The 25,416-nt window shown below is 40.7% G+C and overlaps 1 protein-coding gene across 1 annotated transcript; it reads right to left on the minus strand.

Moving 5' to 3' along the window:
• Positions 1-6,734: 6,734 nt before the first annotated feature.
• Positions 6,735-10,475, minus strand: LOC140239161 (2-phosphoxylose phosphatase 1-like). Its single transcript, XM_072319045.1, has 2 exons — positions 10,385-10,475; positions 6,735-7,981 (listed from the first exon to the last, which is right to left on the minus strand). Exons 1-2 carry the CDS (start codon positions 10,473-10,475, stop codon positions 6,735-6,737), a joined length of 1,338 nt encoding a protein of 445 aa, XP_072175146.1.
• Positions 10,476-25,416: the final 14,941 nt, after the last annotated feature.

A 25,416-nucleotide genomic window follows, 5' to 3' on the forward strand; every position in this document is an offset into this window, starting at 1 on the left:
ATATCAGATTAGTGTCCGGGTATGCCCAGTCGAGTAATTTTCATCTTTATTTCAGCATTTTTTGCTCAATTTCTATTCGCGCATCCTCGTGTCTGTACCACCTACCATTTATAAGAAGGGATAGCGAAAAGTAATTACCATCACAAAGACATATCTTCCTTAGAAAGTGGCTGGTGATTATGCAATGAGACACGAGTCAATTGTCTTCGTATCTGCACGGCAGATCCTGTTTGGCACATGCTTCAAATATTTTTGGAGCGGCGGCCTCGAACATCTAGCAAAGGGAATAAGACGGTTGTGACTCCATTCTCTAGAACCTCCTTGATAATACGAAGTGTACCTAGAAATGCACTGTACCACACTGGAAATCAAACTTGCAACTTTCAATAAACGCCCAGACTTAGATTATGCTGGGCACTGGATGAAGACACGACAAGATGAAAACACAATACAATGTAGGTAGCAGCTCTTTACACCAGCTTTTTCTCCAACTTGTATGAAGCGATGGGAAATTAACAAAATACTCTGGGAATACCATTTAATATTCCTGAGTTGTTGCTGGACACTGCGACTTTCTCAGGATGGTTTTCCTGATGAAATCCTATCTGTAGATGTCCAATCACTAACACCCATTTAGATTTTGTGTCATATCAATTTTCTAATGTATCATTTGTTGTAGGTACGGTGGAACCTATTTATAAAGAGGCCAGATGAAACAAAACTCTCCAGTAAGAAGGTCAAATTTTGCAGGCCCCAACTCTTTACATTTCTTGTGTGTGTGTGTGTGTGTGGGGGGGGGGGTGTACCTTTGATATAGTGAGAAACAGCCCTGTTTTATGAAGAGTTATAGTTGATTATATAGTTGATTTCTGTGGTATGTCTATGGCAGCCTGTGTGGAAAGGACACTTATAATTGATTATATCTTTTGATAAAACAGGGCCTGATGACAAGATGATTGTCATGGCTCTAAGGTCCTTGTTATAACAATGTTCTGTTTACATCACTAATGTTTTGTTTTGTTTTGTTTGTTTGTTTGTTTGTTTGTTTGTTTGTTTGTTTGTTTGTGTGTGTTTTTGTTTTTGTTTTTTTGTTTTTGGAAGGGGGGAGGGAGGGGTAGACCCCCACCCTACAAGGCTTACCTTAGTATGGCTAATACCTGAGCTGGATTGGATGCAATATGGCCTACATACATACAAGAAAACTCATCACTGGACAAATGCACAGTCACATTACAATTCACTTTATTGCAGGAAAAACAAAATGATTTACAATCATACAAAAGCATTTCATCATTGTGTTAAAGGCAAGTAAATTCGTCGAAAATGAGCAGTTTCAGAATTTCACAAATGAGCATAAATACATACAGACACATTGTACGCAATACTTCTCAACCACTGTACACTACGCATACACTTGCGGTCCTACACAATAGAGAATGTTGATTTTCAGAATATTCAGGATGTCATAAGCCATTTCATTCATATCTATCAAACACAAATTATTGTTTTGTTTGGTCTGTGTTTTAAAGGAAGCAATAAAAGCTGGTATTAAGCATGTAACCACAGGACAAACCGCTTGAAGTCCCCTCCGAAGGACTTTGGCCATTTGTTGTAGACCTGCCTTTTTTATGTACTATTTGCTAGCACCTTGAGTACATTATAAATTTCTCTCAAAACATTTTATAGTGCATTCCAGAATTTGTCAAAATAAACCCATAGGAGTATTAAAATAGAAAGATGGCTACTCATTCACACATTTGTGTCATATATCACAATACTGTATTTACTTTCAGCTTTCCCTGGCAATGATACGCATACTGTTGGAATTTTTTTGGCAGATTTCAATTTCTGTTTTATATAAGCGACGACAGACATAGCCTTGGACCACCCACAGTCTACAATGACTGGCAGTAACAATGAGCATTTAGAATTGGCAAGCATTTACACATACCCCAAACGTTTCTTTCTTTACAGTAATAGCTGGAAATGGAAGCCAAGCATTAAGTAACACATGTGCCAGTCCTAACAATGCAATCACAGTGAAACTTCTTCACATCAACATTAACCATTTCACTACAAACAGCAGCTACGTACACTGCACAATACGTAAAAAGTGTACCAGTTATGATCCTGAGGGATTTGATTCGTCATTTCAGTCTCCATGGAAACATGAAAAAAAGATCACTGACATTGTGGTCAGGTCTTTGTTTGCCTTTATTCCTTTACTTACATGAATTCCTACATAAGATATCTGAACAATCTACTATACACATGTCAAATACAGAATCAATGCATTGGCGACTATGATTCAATTTCATTGCAGACACTGCGCAAGAGGACACTTTTGTGCAATTTCTTTATTTTGTTCAAATTTGTCAAATTATCATTATTACTATCATTATTATAAAGCCATACTCTGCGAAAGTCATTTGCCCACAATTTTGTAGATGGACAAATTTTTATAATACATATCTCAACTTTTCAACTGCTCTCAATGCATACATATGTATACATACATATATCAACAACCCATCTTATACTTTTTTTTTTTTTCCTGATAGTTCAGTCGAGCATGAAATTTGTAAAAATGTCCACACTGTGATATATTCTGCTCTTTGGGGGGACAGCTGGCAGTCATTTTAATGAAAATATTTGATAAAAATCAGCACTGAATCAAAATGTATAGGCAGGAATTATGCACAATTATGCACAAGAATTGCACAGCTTTAATCCATGCCGGCAATACAAAACAAAGTTTGGATACTTGAAGTCCATTCAGTATGTTCATGAAATGTTACTGTCCAAGAGCATGCAGGGGACCAATTAACCCGTTGAAGACGAGTCCCGAGAATACTCGGGCAGGTGTCTATGGGAAATGCGTGTTGTAGCAAAATCAGTCCGTCCTCAACAGGTTAATTCTTTGTGGAACATAAAGACAGCCAATTCCACATCTACCGAGTAAAAATTATTTTACTGCTACAGCACCAGACTTGGATAGGATAGGCATCCCAACATAAAAGTTGGGTGTGAAACACAACTACATCAGGCAGCACTCTGCAAAAATATTCCTCAGCACTGTGTAAGGGGTGTTGGGCCAGCAGAAAATATACTTCTGTTCCAAGTGAGCAAAGTGGGGGAAAATGCTCCAGGGAGCTACCCCTGGCTGTGAGCTCAGATGATCTTTTGGAATGTAGCAGATGAAAGGGTTCCGAAATTGGTTTCAAACTCAAAAAGTTGGCAAGCATTCCCATGGCAACAAGCCAATCTTGGATCCATCAACTAAAGCTGATAGACATGCAGAGATTTAGATGGCAAAGTTTACGGATGGAGCACATATTTTCTGAAGATCTCTTTCTCTCTCTCTCTCTGTTTCTCAGACTGTGCTATTATTTCACTTGTGTGAACAGGGTCTGAGTCTAATTCTAAATCACAAAAGCAGAGCACCACACGAAAATATTTTAAGCAGCAGACTTAGCACAGCAAATTAATCTTCATCTTCTGGCATGCACAAGCAAAAGTCACAAGTAGTACTATAATGCATCAATGCCTATTTCAGATAGTCCTTGTGGCAAATTCACAATAAAATAACACTCCAATTGTATCCCATCGATGGTGGATAGAGAAAAGACAAAATAAACACTCTTCAAGCAAATTTCATAAACAATACACTTAATCACAGATGTCCCAGCTGGCAATATCATTTACAGGCACCTTTCAATAATTCTATGCTCAGTTGAAAAGAAGGCAATGAATTATGACAATTTCTTCCCCCCTCTGACCCCCCTCTGACCCCCCTCTGGCCTGCCACCCTAGACAAATGTTCTGTGGCCCCTGATAGCCACAAGACTACTGAGCTTCCGCCTGATAGCCAGTGATGTTTCTGATCCCTCATAGCAATGGATACTGCATATTTATTCAAACTAATGTTTCTTGTGTCAATTCAGTACAAGAATAATTGATTTGAATAATTTAGTGTAAGAATGGCAGTAAAAGCTAACTGGATTGCACTCAATATGAACCGACCCCCTCCAAAAAAAAAGGTAATAAAATAATAATAATAATAATAAATAAATGAATTAATTAATTGATAAATCATGGAAAAGAAAAGAAAATAACTTATTCAAGGAATTTCGAACAAATAAAATGCATCATGAAACCACTAGGACACATACGAAATTGTAAAATAGATTGTTCCCTCACTCTATATTTAGCATTAGTATTAACTTTATGAATTATTCATGAATGATATTACCTCATAATCCTTGCTTGTCTGTTTGTATAAGATTCAACAAAAACAACAAAACAAACATACAAACAAGTGATTTCTTACATCACAATGTTACATATGTACACTTTTCTTGAGATCATTTTTGTCTCTCTGGATATCAATGAATTCCATATCATTTGAAGGGCAGCACACTGTAGTAAGATATTACCTTCACCCTGAAAACTGTGTGTCCCAAATCGACAGAAATGGTACCATTGAGAGGAAGAAGGACATAACAGTACCAAACAAAACAAACCTCTGACCTTACTAAACCGTTAAAGTACCAGAACACACACACAAATGTCAAAATTGTAACAGTACTCTATATCAAACTCCTTCCCCCCTCCGAAAAAACAAAACAAAACAAAACAAACATGGGGGGGGGGGACACGGGCTACACAACAAAAGCAAGTTGGAATTGTAGGCATAAATACTGTCATCATGGCATCAAATTTTGAGCTGTTTCAACCTAGGATAAAACTAAACAGACAAGCACACAAAATCAAAAACACCACAAATCGCAGATTAACTGAAGTGCAGGGTTTTGGCCTTTTGTTTCAGATAAGGGATTTTGTGGACAAGCCAGGAAACATACGAGCTTGCAAAGCAGAATATGAGCTGTTCATATAAGATTATTGCTCGCAGGAAAACCCTGTTGGAATTTCAGATTATGCCATAAATATTTGTAGAGACATAAGGAATACATCTCCACGAATGTGGGTAAATTCAAACAATTCTCAATACTGTAAAAGCAGAAATTTTTGCACAGGTAATTTTTCATGACAAGCCAGGTGAGATGAATTTTGCATATTTTATATTCCACCAAATCAAATCATAAAATAGTGTTACATATAAAAAGCAGTACCAAAAAAAAAAAAATGCATGCTTTTATTTTTGCGCTAATTTCTTGTGCAAAATGCATGAAATTTTCCACTTTACAGTAGTTTTAGGTACTGTTGAGAACTGGCAAAAACATCCAATCACACACATGAATGGGACTGGAATTTCATTAAAGCACATGAAAACTAACTTACAGTAAGAAAACAAAGCTGCTTGTGCAGGTGCGATGCTCTATGACTATCTTACAATTGGCAGGAAGCATGTTTGTATTTACAGTACATCTGAAACCATTGCCCTCGAGCACCTCGACATTTTTGGAAGGAGAATGAAATGTGGCGAATAACTCCTTTCCACACTACAGATGAGTTTACCCTGTGATTTCGATTCAATATTTACACGAGCAAAAAGCACAAAGCGGCTCATTTGTGCGGATGCTTAATGTGTTCAAGACATCAACTACCGAGTGAATAGTACTCTGTCAGCCTTGAGATTCGTACATCAGCCAATTCGTGACAAGATAAACAGCATTTTGTTCCAACACTACACAGGGTTGTTTATCGAGACAGACAACACGGCTGTCACTTGCTGGAGTTTGAAAGAGATTTGAAAGCTTTTAATAAAAAGCATCATACAATAACAAGCCTGTATTTTCTTGTAAAAAGCTTACAGCTGGACGTCAAGACACCACTTGTACAAAGTCATTTCCACGATATTTAGGCATGCTTTTTGGCAAGAATTACATTGAAGACTGGAAGTCGTGAATGTTAATGCAAGGGCCATATTTGTTTGCTCGTTCTCTTGTCTAGGTATGAAGAGATATCCAAGATTTAAGGGAGCCTCCCAGTAAATCACAGACTTGGTAGCCCTGCAGTGGGCTACAACCTCTTCACTAACCTACTGGACACCCCCCCCCAAAAAAAAATAAAAAAATAAAAAATAAAATAAAATAATAATAATAATAATAATAATAATAATAATAATAATAATAATAATAACAATAATAATAATAATAATAAAAATAAAAATAAAAATAAAATAAAATAAATAAAAATACTCCAGCAAAGTGCTGACCCTGTTTAGATGCACATAACTTAGTCTCTCTAACAAGCAGACAAAACTGTCCTCACAAACAAGCTTTCACTAGTTGATGCATGCATGCGTATGTGTGTGTGTGTGCGTGTGGGGTGTACAGTCCTATAATTGACATTTACACAGAAATGAGCACACACACACACACACACACACACACACAAACAAAGCTATATATACTTATTTCCAAGTTACCTGCACATACAGCTTGGTTGTTTGTAAGAGCAGAGTCGCCAGAAATAGATAACAATCACACACAACATGAATGTCTGATGTGAAACACTGACATTGCACATCTTAAGAGATTTCAAATGTTTGACTTCACTCCACTCTCTCTTTCTTGACAAGGTATCAAATGATTAACACGTTTGTGTAGCACAGACCAAATCTGAGATGTTTATTGTGATGTGCCATACACTGATTTGTGCATTAGTTTTAACAAACTCCGGTAGGAATGTAGGAACGCGCATTTCTGCGATCTGGCTGTCTCATCTCTGATGGCTTGCTCCGGGATGCAGACGGAAACCATGACAACAGGCTACTTGGTGGACGGATGTTGCCTGCACGCCTCCTGGAAGGAGGAGGCATAGAAGTGCTCCATGTTCTCTGTCTCAACAAACTTCAGCAGGGCATCCAGCGGACAGAGGCCATCCTCGTCCAGCTTGTCCCGGCAGAACCGCACCCGCTCCGTCTGGTCGTGGCCGTAGGCCAGGACCCTGACCACGTGCTCCTTGAAGGACGGCTGCTCCCACATCTCGAAGACGACGCGGCCGGCGTAGCTGGGCCAGCCGGGGCCAGCGAGTCCCAGGGCATCCATGAGGGGGCGTATCGTGATGTCGTGGCCCGAGTTGAAGACGAAAAGCGGCTTGCTCTGACCGCGGCTGACCCTGTACATGGCCTTGGTCATTTCCGTGAGGAACGGTTCACTAAACATCCGTCCAAGTTTCTCGTACATGCCATCCACCACTTGTGATTGAGCGACAAGCACCTCGTCAATGTGCTTAGCATAGGCAGCGTGCTGGATGGAGGTGACACAGCCACCCGAACCGCATGGATACGGCTTTTCGTGGCACACGAGCGTGGCAAGAATCTCTGCAACGGCATTTATGCCCGGCAGAAGAGCGGTCTTCGATGACCCGTAGAGCGTCTCTGCAATGCTATGCATGGCCCGCATGAAGCCTGCGTTTCCCCGCATGATCTTGGAGTGCTGCGCCTCTTTCGCTTTCACCAGACGCTCCAGGGCGGGACAGGCGCACATGTCCAGGGGGCAGAAATTGACATTGGGCACGGACTTGATCCTCGCCGTGTCGCGGAGCCCTATCGTCTTGAGGAAGCCAAACATGAAGGCGAGGGCGCTCTGCTGGGTGCGGGAGTTGACCGTACTGCGAAAGGTGCTGACGTTGGTGAGAAGCTCCACCTGGGATACCAATGTTCGTCCGTACGCGCCCCGCAAGAACTTCCCCAGCCTCATGTGTTGCAGCCATCCCACGGGGGTCAGCTGAGACTTTGAGCACCTCCCACTCCGCCCAATGGGGAGCGTTCTAAAGTTCGGTGACACGCCCGCCATGTCGCCTCGCCGCGACTCCAGCTCTTCCTCCATCACCTGGATGAAGTCCCGCAGCATCGTCGACTTCCACATCGTGTTGCTCATCTCGCGGAGATCGCAGTTCCACTGGGGGTGCCACGTGCTGTTTGGAATGTTTACAAATTCGGTCATGGGTGTGCGATCCCCGTGTCGAGCCACGACATACACTGCTTTCAATTCGTAGCCTGGTCTAAATTTTCCTGCAAGAGAAACAGATGGAACGTTACATAATATCATGAATGGTTCCAACATATTAGCACATACCTTTTCACTTCTCATCTCCTTTGCTTTTTTAACATCTTGTGGTAAGATTTTCTTTTCTTTTAGCTATGGTCAAAATCACAATATCGCTGTTTTGACATGGCAAATCATCAAAATAAACTTGACTGACCAACACTATTCATTTAATAAACAGCTATACACTCAAGTAGGGTACGCATCAAAAGCCTCATAATGCTTGTTTAAAACCTGTGAAAACACTTGTTATTGGCTGTCATCTAACAAAGCAACATCAACAACAAAATATATGAAACAGAATGATCTTCATATTTTGTGCTCAAGATATGTTACATCAGATTTGTGTCCTGTTTTCCTTTGCTCTTTTGTCCTTTACTTCTGACAATCATTGCGGAGTACTACAATCTCCATAGTGACACATTTTTTCTGCTTAATTCTTGTGAGAGACCATGATCTGATTCAGGGGGGGGGGGGCCTTTTGCAGACCTGGGGGTGTTTCATAAAGCTGTTCTTAAAGTCACAAAGGACTTTAAGAATGACTGGTGATCAGTTCTGATGTGATATACTTATCAGAATGTCAATAATTCAGCACAAGAACTGATCACTGGTTGTTCTTAAGTCATTTGTAACTTTAAGAACAGCTTTATGCACCCCCCTGATGCAATTTTAGAGACTTCCTGATCTCCAAGCAATTAGCAGGAAAAAAGTCTAATCACAAGTTTTCTGATTCTTACTATCAAAAGATACATTGAACAGGTCCAAATGCATTGAAGGGGGAATGGGGTGGAGTTTTGATACTGAAGAAATGTTTTCAATTGGGTAAAACTTCATTTGTTACAGAAACAAAGAAAGGATTCATTTTTTTTTTTTTTTTTTGGGGGGGGGCGTTCATGGATAGGTTGAGGCAGGATGTTGTCTCAACCTCATGATAAATAGTGGTTTGACTGTACTAGGGCCTATTTAAAGATTGGAAGTGGGAGCTGGATGTTGTCTGATACTGCAGGGGAACAATGGGATCATTCTAACGTTCTAGTGGTATACACGAGGGATGATAGAGGTCAGTGACTTGACTGGAGATGGGGAGACAATGGATTGAGGTCAATGACTGGCTGGAGGTGGGGAGATAGATACACATATCGTCGTTGGGGTGACAAGACCTTGTATCTGCAATTTTGGTGAAAATTACATTTTTGAATTAATGGTCAAATAATGGGTTAAGTGATGTTCTGTCCAAATCCCAACTGTCTTACCCTAAAAATGAAGCCACCACGGCATGTCAAAGGAAAGGCTATCCCATTCACCACATTGCTTTGGCCGCCATGTTTTTTGGCTCTCCTGAACATTTGACATTTTGTAGATACGAGGTCTTGTCGCCCCAACGACGATATATTATGATGTATGATTATCATAGTGGAATGGAAGAGGGTAGTAATAATATAGATTTGGGTATCATCACACATCAGTAGGTGTCCATGGGAAGTAAGCCTTATAGCAAAATCTGCTCTTCCTCAACGGGTTAAAATCCACCAAAACTAGCATGAGCATTCTGTATTGTGTGCATGCTCACATTCAATGCTGATCACCCCTGAAAAATCAGTTGCCCACTGTAATGTGTTCATGGACCCAATCTAGTTTGGCACTGACAGGGGAGGCCTTTCTCCTTGAGTTTCCAAGTGGAGTAAAAAGAAAAAAAAAATAGCAGTGGGGTTCTCTTTACACTAACCTTCAATACCTTGCCAAGCACTTTTCTGGCAGCCTGTGTTTAGAGCTCCTTGAACTTCCTTCATTTACATTTCTGCATTTTTCAAGATTTTTCTACTAAATCCATTGTCAGTCAGGCTTCTACTAGATTTCTGGCACATTTCATGGAGTGATACCTGCCTAATTTGGTGATTTCATATCTGTGGTGTTTCCTCTGTCTGCTTTGCTATGGCAAATCGACTATTAGGGAGCTTTAGATTTTGACGCGCGGACGTTTGAGCCGACGCTTGCGCTGGACGTTCTCCTCTCCCTGCGTCGTGTGGAAAAGTAGCTTTAGATTACGCTGGGACGCAACGTATAAAAAATAAAATCGCACCCCCATATGATCAGTGCATGAAGAAGCTCTCTACGTCGCAAACTGTGCGGACGTGAAAATAGCCCAGTACGCGTAGTGAAAAACTCAGGCGACGCAAGCTAAAAATAGATTGACTTTACGCGCGCTACTGCGCACGCTCAGAACATGTTTTTTTTTCCTTCGAACGTCCGCGCGTCTAAAATCTAAAGCTCCCTATTATTCCCACTGGAGCCTACTGGGTTCTACATACACCTTCTGTGATTTTCTGAAACTAAGCTGCAGCCCGTCATGTTGTGGGATATTCCGTTACCTTCCTCCCCAGATATCCTCTTGTCTGGTGGATTGCAGTACTCTTGCTTGATCTTCTCCTGGATCCAGCGCTCCGCTTCCTGCTGCGTCATCCCTAGATCCCCCGCATCCCACTCCTCCCCGGCAGCCTTCCCCATCTTCCTCTGTCTCTCCTCCCCTTTCTTCTTCTTCACCGGCATCTTCTTCTTCTTCTTCTTCCCTTCTCCGTTGCCATGGTGATCGTGCTCTATGTGGTCTCGGAAATCTGCTGTGGGGAAAAGGGTTAAAGGCATAATTTACCATGAGCAGATGAAACAAAAACCAAGCATTAGTGCTTTAAAATAGTTTAAAAATGTGAGTAAGGGATAGAAACAACCACCGTATAAATTCGAATTCGTACAATCGATGTTAAGTATTGTTAAATACACAAAATGTGAACTATAGTTATGATAAGAATGCTTCCAGACCAAACCGTCTACAGTTATGGTTTAGTGAGAAAAATACTGATATCTCCTTATTTTTTAGGCTTTATTGCACAATTTTGTATGATAGGATGTTTTGTGATACAACAGACCTATACATATGCATCTTATGTGATATCTTGAATATTTTTTAAAGCACTGCTCCCACAGGTAATCTGGACCTTTAAAGGTGCGTAGTCCCGGTAGTGTAGAGGGCGCTGTTGATGACACTGCCGATCACCGATAGCATTGATATGAAGATTGCCGAAGTTGTGCGGTCATCAAGAGTAAAGCGCGTAGGTGTTGCTAAGTAACGTTGCCTTCGTTGTCTTCTCTGCGCATCATGCTGTCTGTAGTAATGCCAGGGTGCGTGCATATGTGCTTCTTATTATGACATCACAAAAGAAGTTTGCTAAAGCTGTCATCCCCCTCAGCCGAAGCATGAGCCGAACTGTGATCGGACCACAGACTACAGTGGATTGGACTTGGGAAAGTGGGCCACAGCATAAGTGCCAAAGAGGAGTCGATAGCATAGGTCTCTATAGGAAACTTGCGCCGTGCGCCCACGTACACATTTGACTAAAACACCGGGACCATGCACCTTTAATATCCATCCTGCATAAATCTTATTGTTGTTGTTGTTGTAAGTGACATTGTCACCAAATTTGAATATTTAAGCCAAGGACTTTGGCTTGCTGAATACTTTCAAACAATTCATCTTTTTTTTTTTCTTTTTTTTTTGTTAGCTTGCATCAATGAATATATCTTATTTTAATGGAACAGTATCTGATGAAGATGAAGACGGGTCTTGTTTCTTTTGACACAGCTTAGTGCTGCTTCCACACAAAATACCCTTGTACAAGGTTTCAGGCCATGGGTTGGAACCGGACACGAGCATGGTTAGCGAACATTGCGTTCACAGATATTTGGGTAACATGAGGTTGCCTAGAACCAGTCTCTATGGAGATGAATGGCCATGACATCATACTTCAGTACCCTACAGAGATATTAAATATCGCAAGAAACTAGAAAAGCACTCGCTGAGCACATACCGCCGCCAAGCTAACAGCTCATTTCCACCCATACATGCATGCAATTTCCCATTATAGAAGCCTTTAGTTTACTCAGTACATCATCAGCTTCCAGCTGCGCAGTGCCTCGACCGAGCAGAGCATGTGCTTTAGTGCGCAAGTTCATTGACCCTATATGCCAAAAGATTACAATATCCTTCAAAAATTCCCAGATCACTACCAAAATTTAATCATCTCTTCCTTGTGACATTATTGACTTTTTCTGCAAGTTTCATTCAAATCCATTCACATCTTTTTGAGTTATTTTGCACACAGACAAACAAACAAACAAACCAACGTCTATGAAAGCATAACCTCCTTCCATGGTAATAATGGTATACCTTTCTTCCTTTTGGCAACTGGGTCTCCGCCGGCCTGGGGGCCCTGCCTTTGCCTTAATAGACCATCTTGGGGCTCCCAGGATTCCTCTTGCTTGACGATGACCTCGCCTGAGTGGTGCTGCCCTCTTGGGTCAACCTCTGGGGGAATGTTCAGGAGGCGCTGTCTTGTCTCGGCGGAGTCTCGGTCGGCTCTGCCCTGCTCGTAAGTGAGCCCTGGTTAGCAGGAGAAATGTAAAAGGGACGTATTACAATTCCATGGCAATGTGCCTCTGTGGACTTTGTGTGTCCTGCAACCCTGAAAATTAGATTCCTTTCATAAGCTAACTACTATATTTTAGAGCTTAGTAAATCAAACATTTTCTCAGAATAATACAACTGAAAATTTCTTAAGAAGGATGGGGAAAAATACAACAGATTTCCAGTGAATTAATTCGGACCCCCCAAAAAAAATTCCATCCGTCCTTCTCAAGTGAAACTGGGTTACTTTTTTATTTCTTATTTAACAAAAGACTGCATTGTGTTCCTGCAAGATTTCACACAAGATGTTAGGAGACATTATTCCACCACGCAAAATTTTACAAAGTAATGAAATCAAATACAGATCATGTTTTGATGGGCAGAGTGAATGCAGATGTTAAGTCTGCATAAATAAGTATATTTCTTTAAGAATTACTAGTACAAAGAAACTTACCTTTAGTGGTCATATTTACAAGAGACAAGACATATGATTGCAGCACATACAGTTTGTATTTCTTAGAAGAATTTGAACAGGGACATGGGTTGTACTCCACATAAGCATATTAACAAATTTCACTATGGTTGATATTGCCAATGTATACTATGAAATCCTTTTCAAAGTACATTGTAAAGATCTCTATCGCACAACATGCTATGAGATAACGATTTTAGGTATTAAAGGGGCATAGTCCTGGTAGTGTAGAGGGCACTGTTGATGATACTGCCGATCATCGTTAGCACTGATACGAAGATTACCGAAGTTGAGCTGTCATCAAGAGTAAAGTGCGTAGGTGTTGCTAAGTAACGTTGCCTTTGTTGTCTTCTCTGCGCATGGCGCAGTCTGTAGTAATGCCAGGGTGCGTGCATATGTGCTTGTTATTATGACATCACAAAAGAAGTTTGCTAAAGCTGTCATCTCCCTCAGCCGAATCATGAGCCGAACTGTGATCCGACCACTGACTACAGTGAATCGGACTTCTTCGGACTAGGGAAAGTGGGCCAAAGCGTAAGCGCTAAAGAGGAGTCAATAGCGTAGGTCTCAAAAGGAAACTTGCGCCGTGCGCCCACGTACGCATTTGACTAAAACACAGGACCATGCACCTTTAAAGTCAAAACCTGTGGTCACACACACACACACATGATAGATTCCACTTCCATAATTAACAACTATCTATATAAGGACCCTTTCCAGTGGATTCTTCCATTTCCCACAGAACACATTTACTCTGTCAGACTGACATACAAACTGTGTGTGTGTGTGTGTGTGCGTGCGTTCATGTGCGTATACATGTATGTGTCATCATATTTGGTGTTCTGTTGAGAAATTTAGTAGAAAACTTGAGAATGAAAGGACAAGTTCACCTTCATAGACATGTGGGTTGAGTGAATGCAGCAATATTAGTAGAACACATCAGTGAGAGTTTGAGCAAAATCGGACAATCCGTTAAAAAATTATGAATTTTTGAAGTTTCTGCTCAGTCACGGCTGGATGAAAAGACTACTATAGCTTGTGATGTCACATGAGTACAACAATATAAAGAAAGAATAAAGAAATTCAACATATTTCCATTTTTCTCGCATGACAAAAGAACACACGACTTCTCTCTTTCAGAAGGCAATATTACCCTTAAAATACGTCAGTAGCAAAGTCAAAGAAATGTGCACTCTATTCAAAAAGTAAAGTTTTGTGAAATTCTCTTTTTATTTTCCTTATATAGTTGTATGCATGTGACATCATACACTGTAGTAGTCTTCTCTTCCAGCAGTGACTGTGCAGATACTTAAAATATTCGTAATTTTTGAACAGATTGTCCAATTTTCCTCAAACTTTCACTGATGCGTTCTACTAATATTGCTGCATTCTGTCAATCCTTATGTATATGAAGGTGGACTTGTCCTTTAAATACAAGAGTATGTCCACGAAATTACAGAGCAGCTATAAACATTTTGTGGCCATCTGCATCTTAGATGCCAAAATTTCAAACGCCATCATGATCTACAATGTATGAACACCTCAAGACAAGGGGTCCTCCTTTAAAACTCACACGCCAAGACACCCAGGCAGCACAGCAGGAGGAGGCTGCAGATGATGCGTTTCCGTAGCAACACCCTCATGATGGCGGCTGTTGGGCCGGAGTACCGCTGCGCCTGCTTCTGCTGGGTCTGCACCGATGACATGTCATCGCCGGCGGCGATTTTCTCCCAAACAGTGCCCTCTGGATTACTCAGTCATGATGCTGCACCCTCCAAAGCAATGTCACTGTCCCAGAGAATGGACCTACAGGAGAAACAGAAGAGAACTATAATAAGAGATGACAAAAAAAAGGGGCTGAAACCTCTCAAGAAAAACAAACAAACAAACAAAAGATACTGCTGCACAGATACAAAAAAAAAAATAATAATAATTCTGTAGGCAAAAAGTCATATGTTTTGGTTCAAAAACAGGAAAATGGTGGTCAAACAGCATACTACTACTGTACATAAACAGTGATCTTTCAAATATTCAAGAAAAATCATATTTTCCATTAAAAAAATGATATAAATACTCATTCCAATTGAAAAAAAGAGGTAAAGATCACAACTGCTGATCTATACTTTTAACAAAGGTGTTGGAAAAAGGAAACAGTAAGATTCAAAACTGTCATATGCTGCTTTATCGACTATTCAACATAACAATGTCAGAATTTCAGAACTTGGGTATTTGTTCCATGTTCATCATGCCACTGCTGGCAACCACAGACAGCCTGGTGGTAGTGTCCCTGCCCGGAAAGCAGTACATGACAGGTTCGATTCCCAATGGTTCTTATTTGGTGACACGTTTGTTAAAAAAATAGATCAGCAAAAATTTTGCAATCTTACAAATACACCTGTACAGAGGGAGATAACTGATAACTCAAGCTGTGAGCCCAACATTTTGAAATTACATTGCAGTTATGAAAACAAAAAGAAGATGGATGCATTTTAAACTGATGAAAACACCTACATCTGGCAATAGAGCTCATAAGCCTATTCACAAGTTTGCCCTCTCTAAACTTCATGGAATATAAGTGCATCAAACTCACAATTTTTTTTCTCTCTCTCTTTGATGTAACCATAATATATTTTAGTTGTCTGACAACCACCATACAGTCACATCTCTAATGAGAATTGATGCAATGTTATGCCAAGCCAAATGAGTACTTCATGAGAAACAAATGGCATGCTGCAGTGGATTGATGCAGTGTTAATGTCAAACTGAATGAGTACTTCATTAGAAACAAACGGCACGTAGACAAGTTGATCATTTTCTAGACACCACTATACATGTTGGAAAGATACCGTTAGATATGTTTGGGACAGATGTTATATAATGATATTGATAATGATGATGATGATGATGATGATGACGACGACGATGACAATAATAATGATAATAATAATAATAATGATAAGAAGAAGAAGAAGAAGAACACGATCAAGAAGAACAAGAAGCAGAAGAAGAAGAAGAAAAGAAGAAGAAAAATATGTTCTCTATCCAGGGTAGCCTCTATAGTGATAACACTGCTCTACCAGAGGGCCCTGTCATTATAATAACCCTTGCATTCCATTATACACCTGAGTCAAGAAGGACATGGTAGGTAAAAACCTCCTGTCTCTAAATGACATAAACACTGGGCAGGAATCGACCTCAGGTCCTCCGACTGGGAGTCGAGTCTCTTATCCACTATGCCACAGCGCCCCAAACTTCCTCTGAGGAAAAAAAAAAAAAATTCTATAAATTTGAATACAGAATATCAGTAAACTGGCCTATTGCTATAATGCAGATTTGTCCATTGTACACATAGCTGGTTTATTACCTCCGCCAAGGGAGGAGGTTATGTTTTTGATACCGTTGGTTTGTTTGTTCGTTCGTATTTTTGTCCATGTGCAAAATAACTCAAAAAGTATTCAACAGATTGGGATGAATCTTGCAGGAAAGGTTGAGAATGACACAAGTAACAAATGATGAACTTTTAGTCATGATCCGAGAATTTTGGGGGAATTTATGAAAGATTTTTGATATTTTGGCAGGTAGGGTCAATGAACTTAAGAGTTCAGGCTGCGTGTATTTGAGGTTTGCATGCGCGCACTAAAGTGCGTGCTCTAGTTTCTGCTAGGGCGAGGCGTGCCGTGCAGCTTAAGGTTTATGACGTAACAAAGGCTTCTATATTGGGAAATCGGATGACTTTCAGCACACAATGCTATATAAGTACGTATGGGTGGAAAATCACTGATATCTCTATGGAAGAACAAGATCAGTGGTGGAAATGAGCTGCATGCTTGGCGGAGGTCTGCGCTCTCAGAGCGCTTTTCTAGTTTTTGTTGTGACATGCAAAAACATATCACACAAAAGAGAAGAGACAATGATCAGTAGCTATTTGATAGCACATTCTCTTACAATCACAATTCACACAGGTGTGAATTGGGCTATTGTAACCCATATACTCATATTACGATATTTCATATTCTGTAACTGGCAATAATTTTGTCAGATTGTTTGTATATTTATCTCTATTTTTTTTGTGTTTAAAGACCAGTAAACATCTAGATCAATAAACAACTAGGTCAGGCTAGTGACCCGTGTAGACCATACAAGTTCACTTGCACAAGCATTACATTCCTGGGAGTATATTCACAGCTTTTCCCAAAATATGAATGAGGTCACAAAAACAAGAAGGGTTCAGTCATTCCCGCACACAGTAAACAAGGTGATTCACCTCCGTTAGTAGCTCGTCCACAAGGCAGTAATGTAATGTAGGCCAAGGGAGCTCGCACTGAACTTTGCCAGCAATGCGGCCAGTGGCCATCATCCGCATTTCATGACTGTTCCCACTTCCCCTGATAGTTCTCCCTCTGATAATTGGTGGTCTGGGCGTCCGGTCAAGCACTGAACCCGGCCGTGTCACACATGAATCTGACTCACTGGTGCGAGTGATTTTAAAGAGAGACTCCACATCATTGACTTGAATTTAATAGTGAAATGAAACAAACTGAACAGATGTTGTTTCACTACAAATCATGCCATATAGTTCAAAGGTTTATTCTCTCATGCAGCAGTATGACACAACCTATATATGGTTATGATCATATGTCACTCAGATGAGATAATGTTACTGCCTCACAACTCCCTCTTTAGATTGGTAGATAAGTGAGTCAAAAACATTATATTTTTCACAGATTCAGCTTCTGTAACTTCCCAATGTGGAAGAGCTACCAATTGTCATTGCTCAATCACTTCAGCTCTGGACAGTTTTGATGTTAAGGATACTATTTCTTACTGTACATGTGGATATCTTTGCGCGAGTAATTTTTCGCGTTCGGCCGGGTAAAATGAGTTTCGCTTGTTTTTAATTCCGCATAATCAAGACATCAACTACTTGAACATATGGCAAGCAAAATATTTGCATGCTTTTATTTTTTTGCACTAGTTTCTGGTTGTGCAAAAAGTGTGAAAATTTCAACACCACAAAAATTTCCACAATACAGTACCAGTACTTTCAAAATCTGTTTACAAAAAATAGTTAGGATTTGTGTGTCAGGTGACGGAGAAATGTTAGATGAATCTAATCTGATATGGTCTGTGTGATCCTATCCAGTATAGCTCTTTTCTTGGAGATTTCCAATCAGATGCAATGAATTACATCTTGATGGAAGAATTTCATGAATTTGAATAAATAGAGATCTTACAGTGAGGTCTCAGTGTACTCTCTTAGATGGCCTATATCCATTCTCACTGTCATTAGCTTGCTTTACACCTTGTCTCACTGCTGCTCTGTAGCCTTAAAGGGACTGTACAGTACTGGTTGAGGTGGGGATTCATGTTTTGAACATTCTTAAGTGAGATAGTGAAAAGACTCTTATGAAATATGAAAGAGCATGTAATTTTAAGAAAGATTCAACGTTTATTTGATGAAAATTGGTTTTCAAATGGCTGAGATATCCAAAAAAGTGATAATAATAAAAGACGACATGCCACAACTTTATTAGGATCTCTTTGTTTCAATTTGTTTTTGGATATCTCGGCCATTTCAAAACCGATTTTCATCGAATAAACTTTTGATATCCCTCAGAACTGCATGCTCTTTGACATCTCATAGAGTGGTTTCCCAATATCTCGCAAAACGTTAAAAGCTAAATGCTCACCTCGACCAGAACTGTACACACCCTTTAATGTCACCTGTGCCTCCTAAATAAATTTATCATCAAGGCACGTCGCTATTTCACGAGGGACTTGCACTCCAAGTATGACAGCAGTAGCATATCAATAGATGTAAATATTAGCATACGGTGCGAAGCTGACGTGCATACACTCCTAAAGCTTCCCAGGTACGGTACGTAACTTTTTCATATATTTCCTGAAACAATTACAGAGTCATTGATCAAGATATTCCTTTATGAGCAGCATATCTTGATATTATATGAGATTAAGATAATGCACAACAAATATTTGATTTCGCATCACTTCCAGTTCCATTCAACAATGTCTCATAAATTCCATCCTGATTCTTAAAATAGTGCACCAAGGACCAGAAAGACATTCAATGAATGAGACTTTATGCACAGTTACCACCTTTCTGTCCCTAAACATATCATGTAATCATGGATCTAGAACCAGAAGGTGGCAGGTTGATACTGCAGGCTTTATGTAGACTAGTTGTAGATGGTAATTTGGAGGGAGTCTCAAGCACATGATATGATCCTTCAGGAGGCAAAAGGGCATATGATGTTGATACCATAGACTTGGTTATCTGCTTGGGTCTTTCTGATTCCAAGGATGTGATTCACAATCGACAAGCAGAAGGGCATTAAATGAGACAAATGATTCTCTGCTGTTTAATAAACTAGCAGACATGCCAGATATTGACATGGGGCAAGATGAATAATGATGATGGTAAAAACGTTGCAAACTGCTACGCTGTCATCCATCCCTTTAATAGATTACAGTACATTGCAACATAAGGGATTAATGTCAGCACTATGGATTCCAGGTCCACGTATACTGCGAGTGCAAGTCACATGCCAGGAGCTCATCAGCTGGAGAAGTTTTGCACGCGTGACCTAGGTGTGGACCCAAAGGTCAATGGTAGCTAATGCCAATGCCACAACACACATGGCATCATGCTGGGTTCTCCCCGGTAAAAGCCGTGTTGGATGTGATGTCTCGTTGAACATGCTTTACAGAGATGACACCACAAAAATACTGCCCTCGTTGACTCTGCACATGGATGTTATGTCATACTGTCTGAATAGGTGTAAAATGCGACCATTGCTACTGATTTGCAAGTAATCAGAAGCTGAGGGAGAGCAAACCCTTGACACATCTAACTTCCAAACAAGCACTCAAGATCTTCACATGAATGACAATGAAAATGTGACCATCACTTCTTCTTACGTAGCAGTGGTAATGGTGACGACTGATCAGAGCACTCAATTTCATAGTTGAAATAGAGTAAGAGGGATTTGACCTCACTCTGTATTACCTGTCTCAATTAGCATGACATATCGGGTAGCTACACCATCTATGGATATTTGACAAGTTCAGTTCCATCCACTAAAGCCTGTGAATAACATCTGCATTTTTTTTTTTTTTTTTTTTTTTTGGGGGGGGGGGAGATTAACACTTGAGATTCAATCATTTGCAGCCAATGACCTGTTGACAAAACTTTGCATTTCAGGAGTCAAGAAGCACAAGTTACAGGTTACACAGAATATTTATTTGTGGACATCTTGAAATATGTAGGCATCCTACAGAATTATACTCTCATTGAGGAAATTACATTGTTGTAAAAGGAAGTGGAGTTCACTGAAATAAGACGAGTATGAAAATTTTTTGCAACTGATTGACAAATTGCCCTACATCCACGTAAATAGACACTGAATTGATCAGTGTTTTTTTAGTAGTAGCCATCGGACGGTGATCAGGAGGTCGTGGGTTCAAATCCTGCTCGAGTATGTACGCCCATGATTTTTTATCATGGCTACTACTAAAAAAACACTGATCAATTCAGTGTCTATTTCTGTCGATGTAGGGCAATTTGTCAATCAGTTGCAATGAAAACATCTCGACGGAAGAAAATCATGAATTTGAATATGAAAATTTTGTTATGCAATTTCATAGTAGAACCTCAGTATACTGGAAGATTTCCTGTAACATTCCACTGGTAATCCCCAAGGTCAAGCTGTTAACCATTAATTGCAAAAGCTAACTAGATCATGCTTGCCTTGGGTGAGAGACATCCAAATACAATCAGGAGAGCACAGGACAGGCTTGAGCTAAGGCTAAATCATGTCAGTGCCAGAGACAAACGTGATCCTGGGATCACGTGCAGCTCCCTAGGAAAACGGGAGGGGTTGGTGGAGGGGGTGGGGTTGGTGGTAGGGGTACATCAAGTGTCTATGTGACCATGTGATAGAACACTGATAGCTTGCCCTTTGCCTTGACTCTCTTTCTTACACACACACATACATACACACACACACACACACACACACACACACGCACACACATGCACACACACACTCATACACCTATTAGCCTCGAGGAAGTCAAGGAACTTGCCCTCTGCCCACAGCCTTCGGCTGGTGCTCACGTGCTATTGGCTGTCGTCTCCTTCCTGACTGTGCCAGTGTGAACAAACACTTAAAGGATTGCATGTTTCACTCAAACAATGGCTTATCTCCGCTTTCTTCGTTAACATTGTTTTGTTTCTTTGTTTGTTTTTCCCCAAGAGCAAATCTCCATGAATTGAATTATCAAGGCACAGGTCAAGTGTGCACTGGACCTGAACCGGCACGAAGTGACTGCCACAAAGTCAGTTTTGTTCCTTCTTTTTTTTTTTCTGAATGAGTTCAAAACTTTTTGCATCAGAATAGGGGACATTAAACACTATTCTTTCAGGTCTGAATATCTCTCCCCTACTGTCGTCCTTTTCTTTTCGATTATGAAATAATTCCTTAAAAACTTTGACCACTCAACAAATTTGGGTTGTCCTTCAATGGTGGTGCTTTTCTTCATCCTTGAGGTTATAAGATAAATTAATATTTTTTTCTTTAAGTCATCAAAGGGTCTTGAGACTATGTAAATCACTGCCTCTTTTTTCTATTTGAATGTTGCTAGTTTAGGTGTTGTTGTTTGTATTCAGCCTGGTGTGATACCAATCGAATGACTGGCATTAAGTTGGAGGTGTCATCTGTTTTATAAATCACATTTCAAGGATGCAATACTGACAGACAATTCCCTGATTTCAGGGTTTGTGGGTTCTCCCTTTAAGGAAATTCTCATTGACAGTTTTTGTGGAAAATTGCGACATTATATGAATGGTGCCAAAGCCATCTGAAGCATCCACAGAAATATGGCACTCCATATTTCTTCTCATGAACTTCTCATGAACTGCCCGTCACAATCTGCGATGAGAATGCTCATCCCCCAACAAAATTATGATTTTTGTCAGAAGACTTCCGCTGTATGGCCACACAGAATGCACAGCTGGTCTCGCCCGAACTTTTGCATACATCGCAGCCATTTGCTGTGGGCAGTGGACTACTAAATAGGAAGATTAAATGAGAACTTACCTGTTCGAAATTTGATCTTTATTTTATGAGTAAGGCGAAGAGGAGAGACTACGCATTACTGCGTATGAGAATATAGGAGATCCCGCGCGCGTGCACGTGTTCAATCTTTAAAGTGACTAAGTGTCCACAGATTCCAGAACCCAAGATAAGGTTGAGAGCTTACCATTATGTATGAGTAAGGCGCCATTTAGGGTGGGAGAGGAGGGTGCGTAGTCTCTCCTCTTCGCCTTACTCATAAAATAAAGATCAAATTTCGAACAGGTAAGTTCTCATTTAATCTTCCTATTTTATTTCGTAAGTCTCGACATCGAGACTACGCATTACTGCGTATGAGAATATAGGAGATTTTAAAGCTCTGTGGGCACTTAGTCTACATGACAAGCCCGAAAAGGCATAAGGGACTGTCTAGTAGTCAACAATCATAAGTCAATACCAGGGAATACACACCTTTCACATTCACCTTTTCTTTTTAATAGTCCTGGATCCGCTATTGGTCCAGTAGAGCTTTCGCGAATTTCCCTGTGTCAAGAAGTGGCTTTCTGTAGAACTTTCTGAATGTTTTCTCAGAAGTCCATCCCGCTCTGGATAATATCTCGGCAACAGGGACATGCAGGCTTTCTGCCGCCGAGGCTGCGGCAGCTCTCGTAGAGTGTGACTTGTATCTGTGCGTGTCTATACCAGCATCAGTCAATACTTGTTTCAGCCAGCGAGAGATTGTTTGTGATGACGCACGGTGATGTGGCTTTCTGAAAGTCAACAAGAGGAATTGTTCTGTGCCTCTCAACTTTTGCGTCCTGTTGAGGTACTCGGTAAGATAGTTTATTATACAAAGTCTCCTGTCTGGCGGGTAGGCCTGCAAAATGAAGCTGTGTCCACAGTGTCCGGGTCTGCTCTGCTTGATCACATGACCTAGATTGACTTCGATTGACGATTTTGTTCTTTTCATGTTATCAATCCGAATATGATGTAGCGATTGGACTCTTTGTGCAGAAATTAATGCAAGCAGCATAGTCACTTTCTTTGTTAGCTGCTGGAGGTTCAGTGCCTTGGCTGGCGAGAGTCTGCGCAAATGGTCCAAGACAGTTTTTACATTCCAAATCGATGAGTAACGCGGGACTGGAGGGCGCAGGTTGAAAACACCCCGCATAAACCTGGAAACCACTGGATGTGACCCTAAGTTGTCACTGCTACCTTTCAAAGTAATGAACGAGCTAAGAGCACTTCTTGCTGAATTAAGACTACTATAACTGGCTTTATCTACGTAGAACATCTTACTTAAAAAGGCTAAAACTGTCTGAACACTAGGATACAAAAAGTCGAGATGCTTCTCCTCACAGAACTTAGTCCACTTCTTGATATATACATTGTACTGTGATTTAGTAGACTTTCTCCACGATGCTGCTATGATATTTACAGTTTCGCTGGGGAGTCCTTGCAGCTCATATGGTCTCCTCCAAGCCTGCAGCAAAGAAGAGAAAGATGTTTATTTAAGGGGTGTGGTTCCCCTGACACCGGTTGAGTGAGAAGCTTCTTTTGGTCTCTGATTATTAACGGGTCCTCTAGCAGCATCGTTTGTAATAGAGGAAACCATGTCTGGGTTGGCCAATTTGGTACGAGTAATAGCCCTACTGCTTGGTCTGCACGAATCTTTTGCAGACAACGAGAAACAAGACAGAATGGAGGGAAAGCATAAAAGTTCAATGTCTTCCAGTTTAAGGTAAAGGCATCAACTGCACTAGCTTCTGGGTCTGGCTTCCATGAGACATAGTTCTCTACTTGTCTGTTCAGTCTGGAAGCGAACAGATCAATGTCTGGTTTCCCAAATCTATTTACAATGCTCTGAAATTTGTCTCTGCTTAACATCCATTCTGTTCTATCTGAGAATTTACGGGACATTTGGTCTGCCTCAGTGTTATCGGAACCGGGTAGATGTGCTGCAGTTACCCAAATATTTCTGTTGATGCACCATTCCCATATGGCGATAGCCATTTCATTGCAGTCTGGAGACTTAGTGCCTCCCATATTGTTGATGTAAGTCACAGCAGTCATGTTATCTACCCTAACGAGAACATGAACATTTTGTTGATTTGAGCAAAATGATTTCAGTCCCATGCTCACCGCTAACATCTCCAGATAGTTGATTTTGTTCTTGCTAGCCAAATGTAATTCTGAATGGTTCCAACGACCCCCTGTTTTTGTGACTTGATCAGTAGCACCCCATCCTTTCCCACTTGCATCTGTGCACAGTTCCATCTCTGGTGCCTTCCTTTGAATGGGACTGTACTGGGAATTAACACTACGTATCCACCATTCTAATTCTGATATAGCACCCTCTGATAAGGTCATGGTTCTGTCAAAATGTCCTCTTTCTTTACGAAGGGACCAGATTTTGTCTCTTTCTAGTTCTCTGTAGTAAAGGGGCCCATATTGCACTGCAGGGAATGAAGCTACAAGTTTGCCTATGACTTTGGCAACGAATCGAATCGTAGGACTTTTCATGTGCTTCAACTCTATACACATCTGTCTGATTTCAGTAGCTTTCTCTCTTGGCCATTCAATCTTCATGTTTGCCGTATCCAAATTGAACCCAAGAAAAGTGTGGGTGGATAAGGAACCCCAGGTCAGCCAGTAGTGCAGTTGTTGCATTTACTGCCAAATGAACATCCTCCTTTGACTTGCCTAAAATCAGAGTGTCATCCAGATACCCAATCACTGTGTGCCCTTGTTCTCTGAGGGAAGCGAAAACTGGTTTAAGCAGTTTAGTGAATAGTCTAGGGGCTGAACTAAGTCCATTTGGGAGGGCTTTAAACTGCCACAATTGATCAAGCCACATAAACTTCAGAAATTTCCTGCAATTGGAGTGAATAGGTACTGAATAGTAAGCATCCTGGAGGTCGACTGAAGCTAAGTAACAGTTGGGTGAGATAAGAGGCAAGGCTGAATTCAAGCTATCCATTTTGAAATGTTGATAGACAACACACTCATTTAGATCTGACAGGTCCAAAATCAATCGAATTCCACCATTTTTCTTTGGCCTCGTGAAAATGTTTGATATGAACTCCCCTTCTTCATGATCACATGTTTCTATTACATTCTTGGCTTGTAAGTTCAGGAGTTCCTCCTGTATTGCCATTGTGTCAGCTTCATTGTGCTTGTATTGATGGAGGGGTGAACTTCTAACTGGTGGAAATTTATCTGGCTCAAACTCAATCTCATAGCCTTGTATTGCATTGAGTATGTACGGGTCTGAAGTGATCTTGCCCCATATGTTATGAAATAGCTTCAGTCGGCCTCCAACAGGTCCGATCAAATTATTTGTGGGCTTTACCTCCTTTGCTGTCTCTGCTGTCGGAG

Source organism: Diadema setosum, chromosome 15 (assembly GCF_964275005.1).
Source record: "Diadema setosum chromosome 15, eeDiaSeto1, whole genome shotgun sequence".
In the NCBI taxonomy this organism is placed as follows: Eukaryota; Metazoa; Echinodermata; class Echinoidea; order Diadematoida; family Diadematidae; genus Diadema; species Diadema setosum.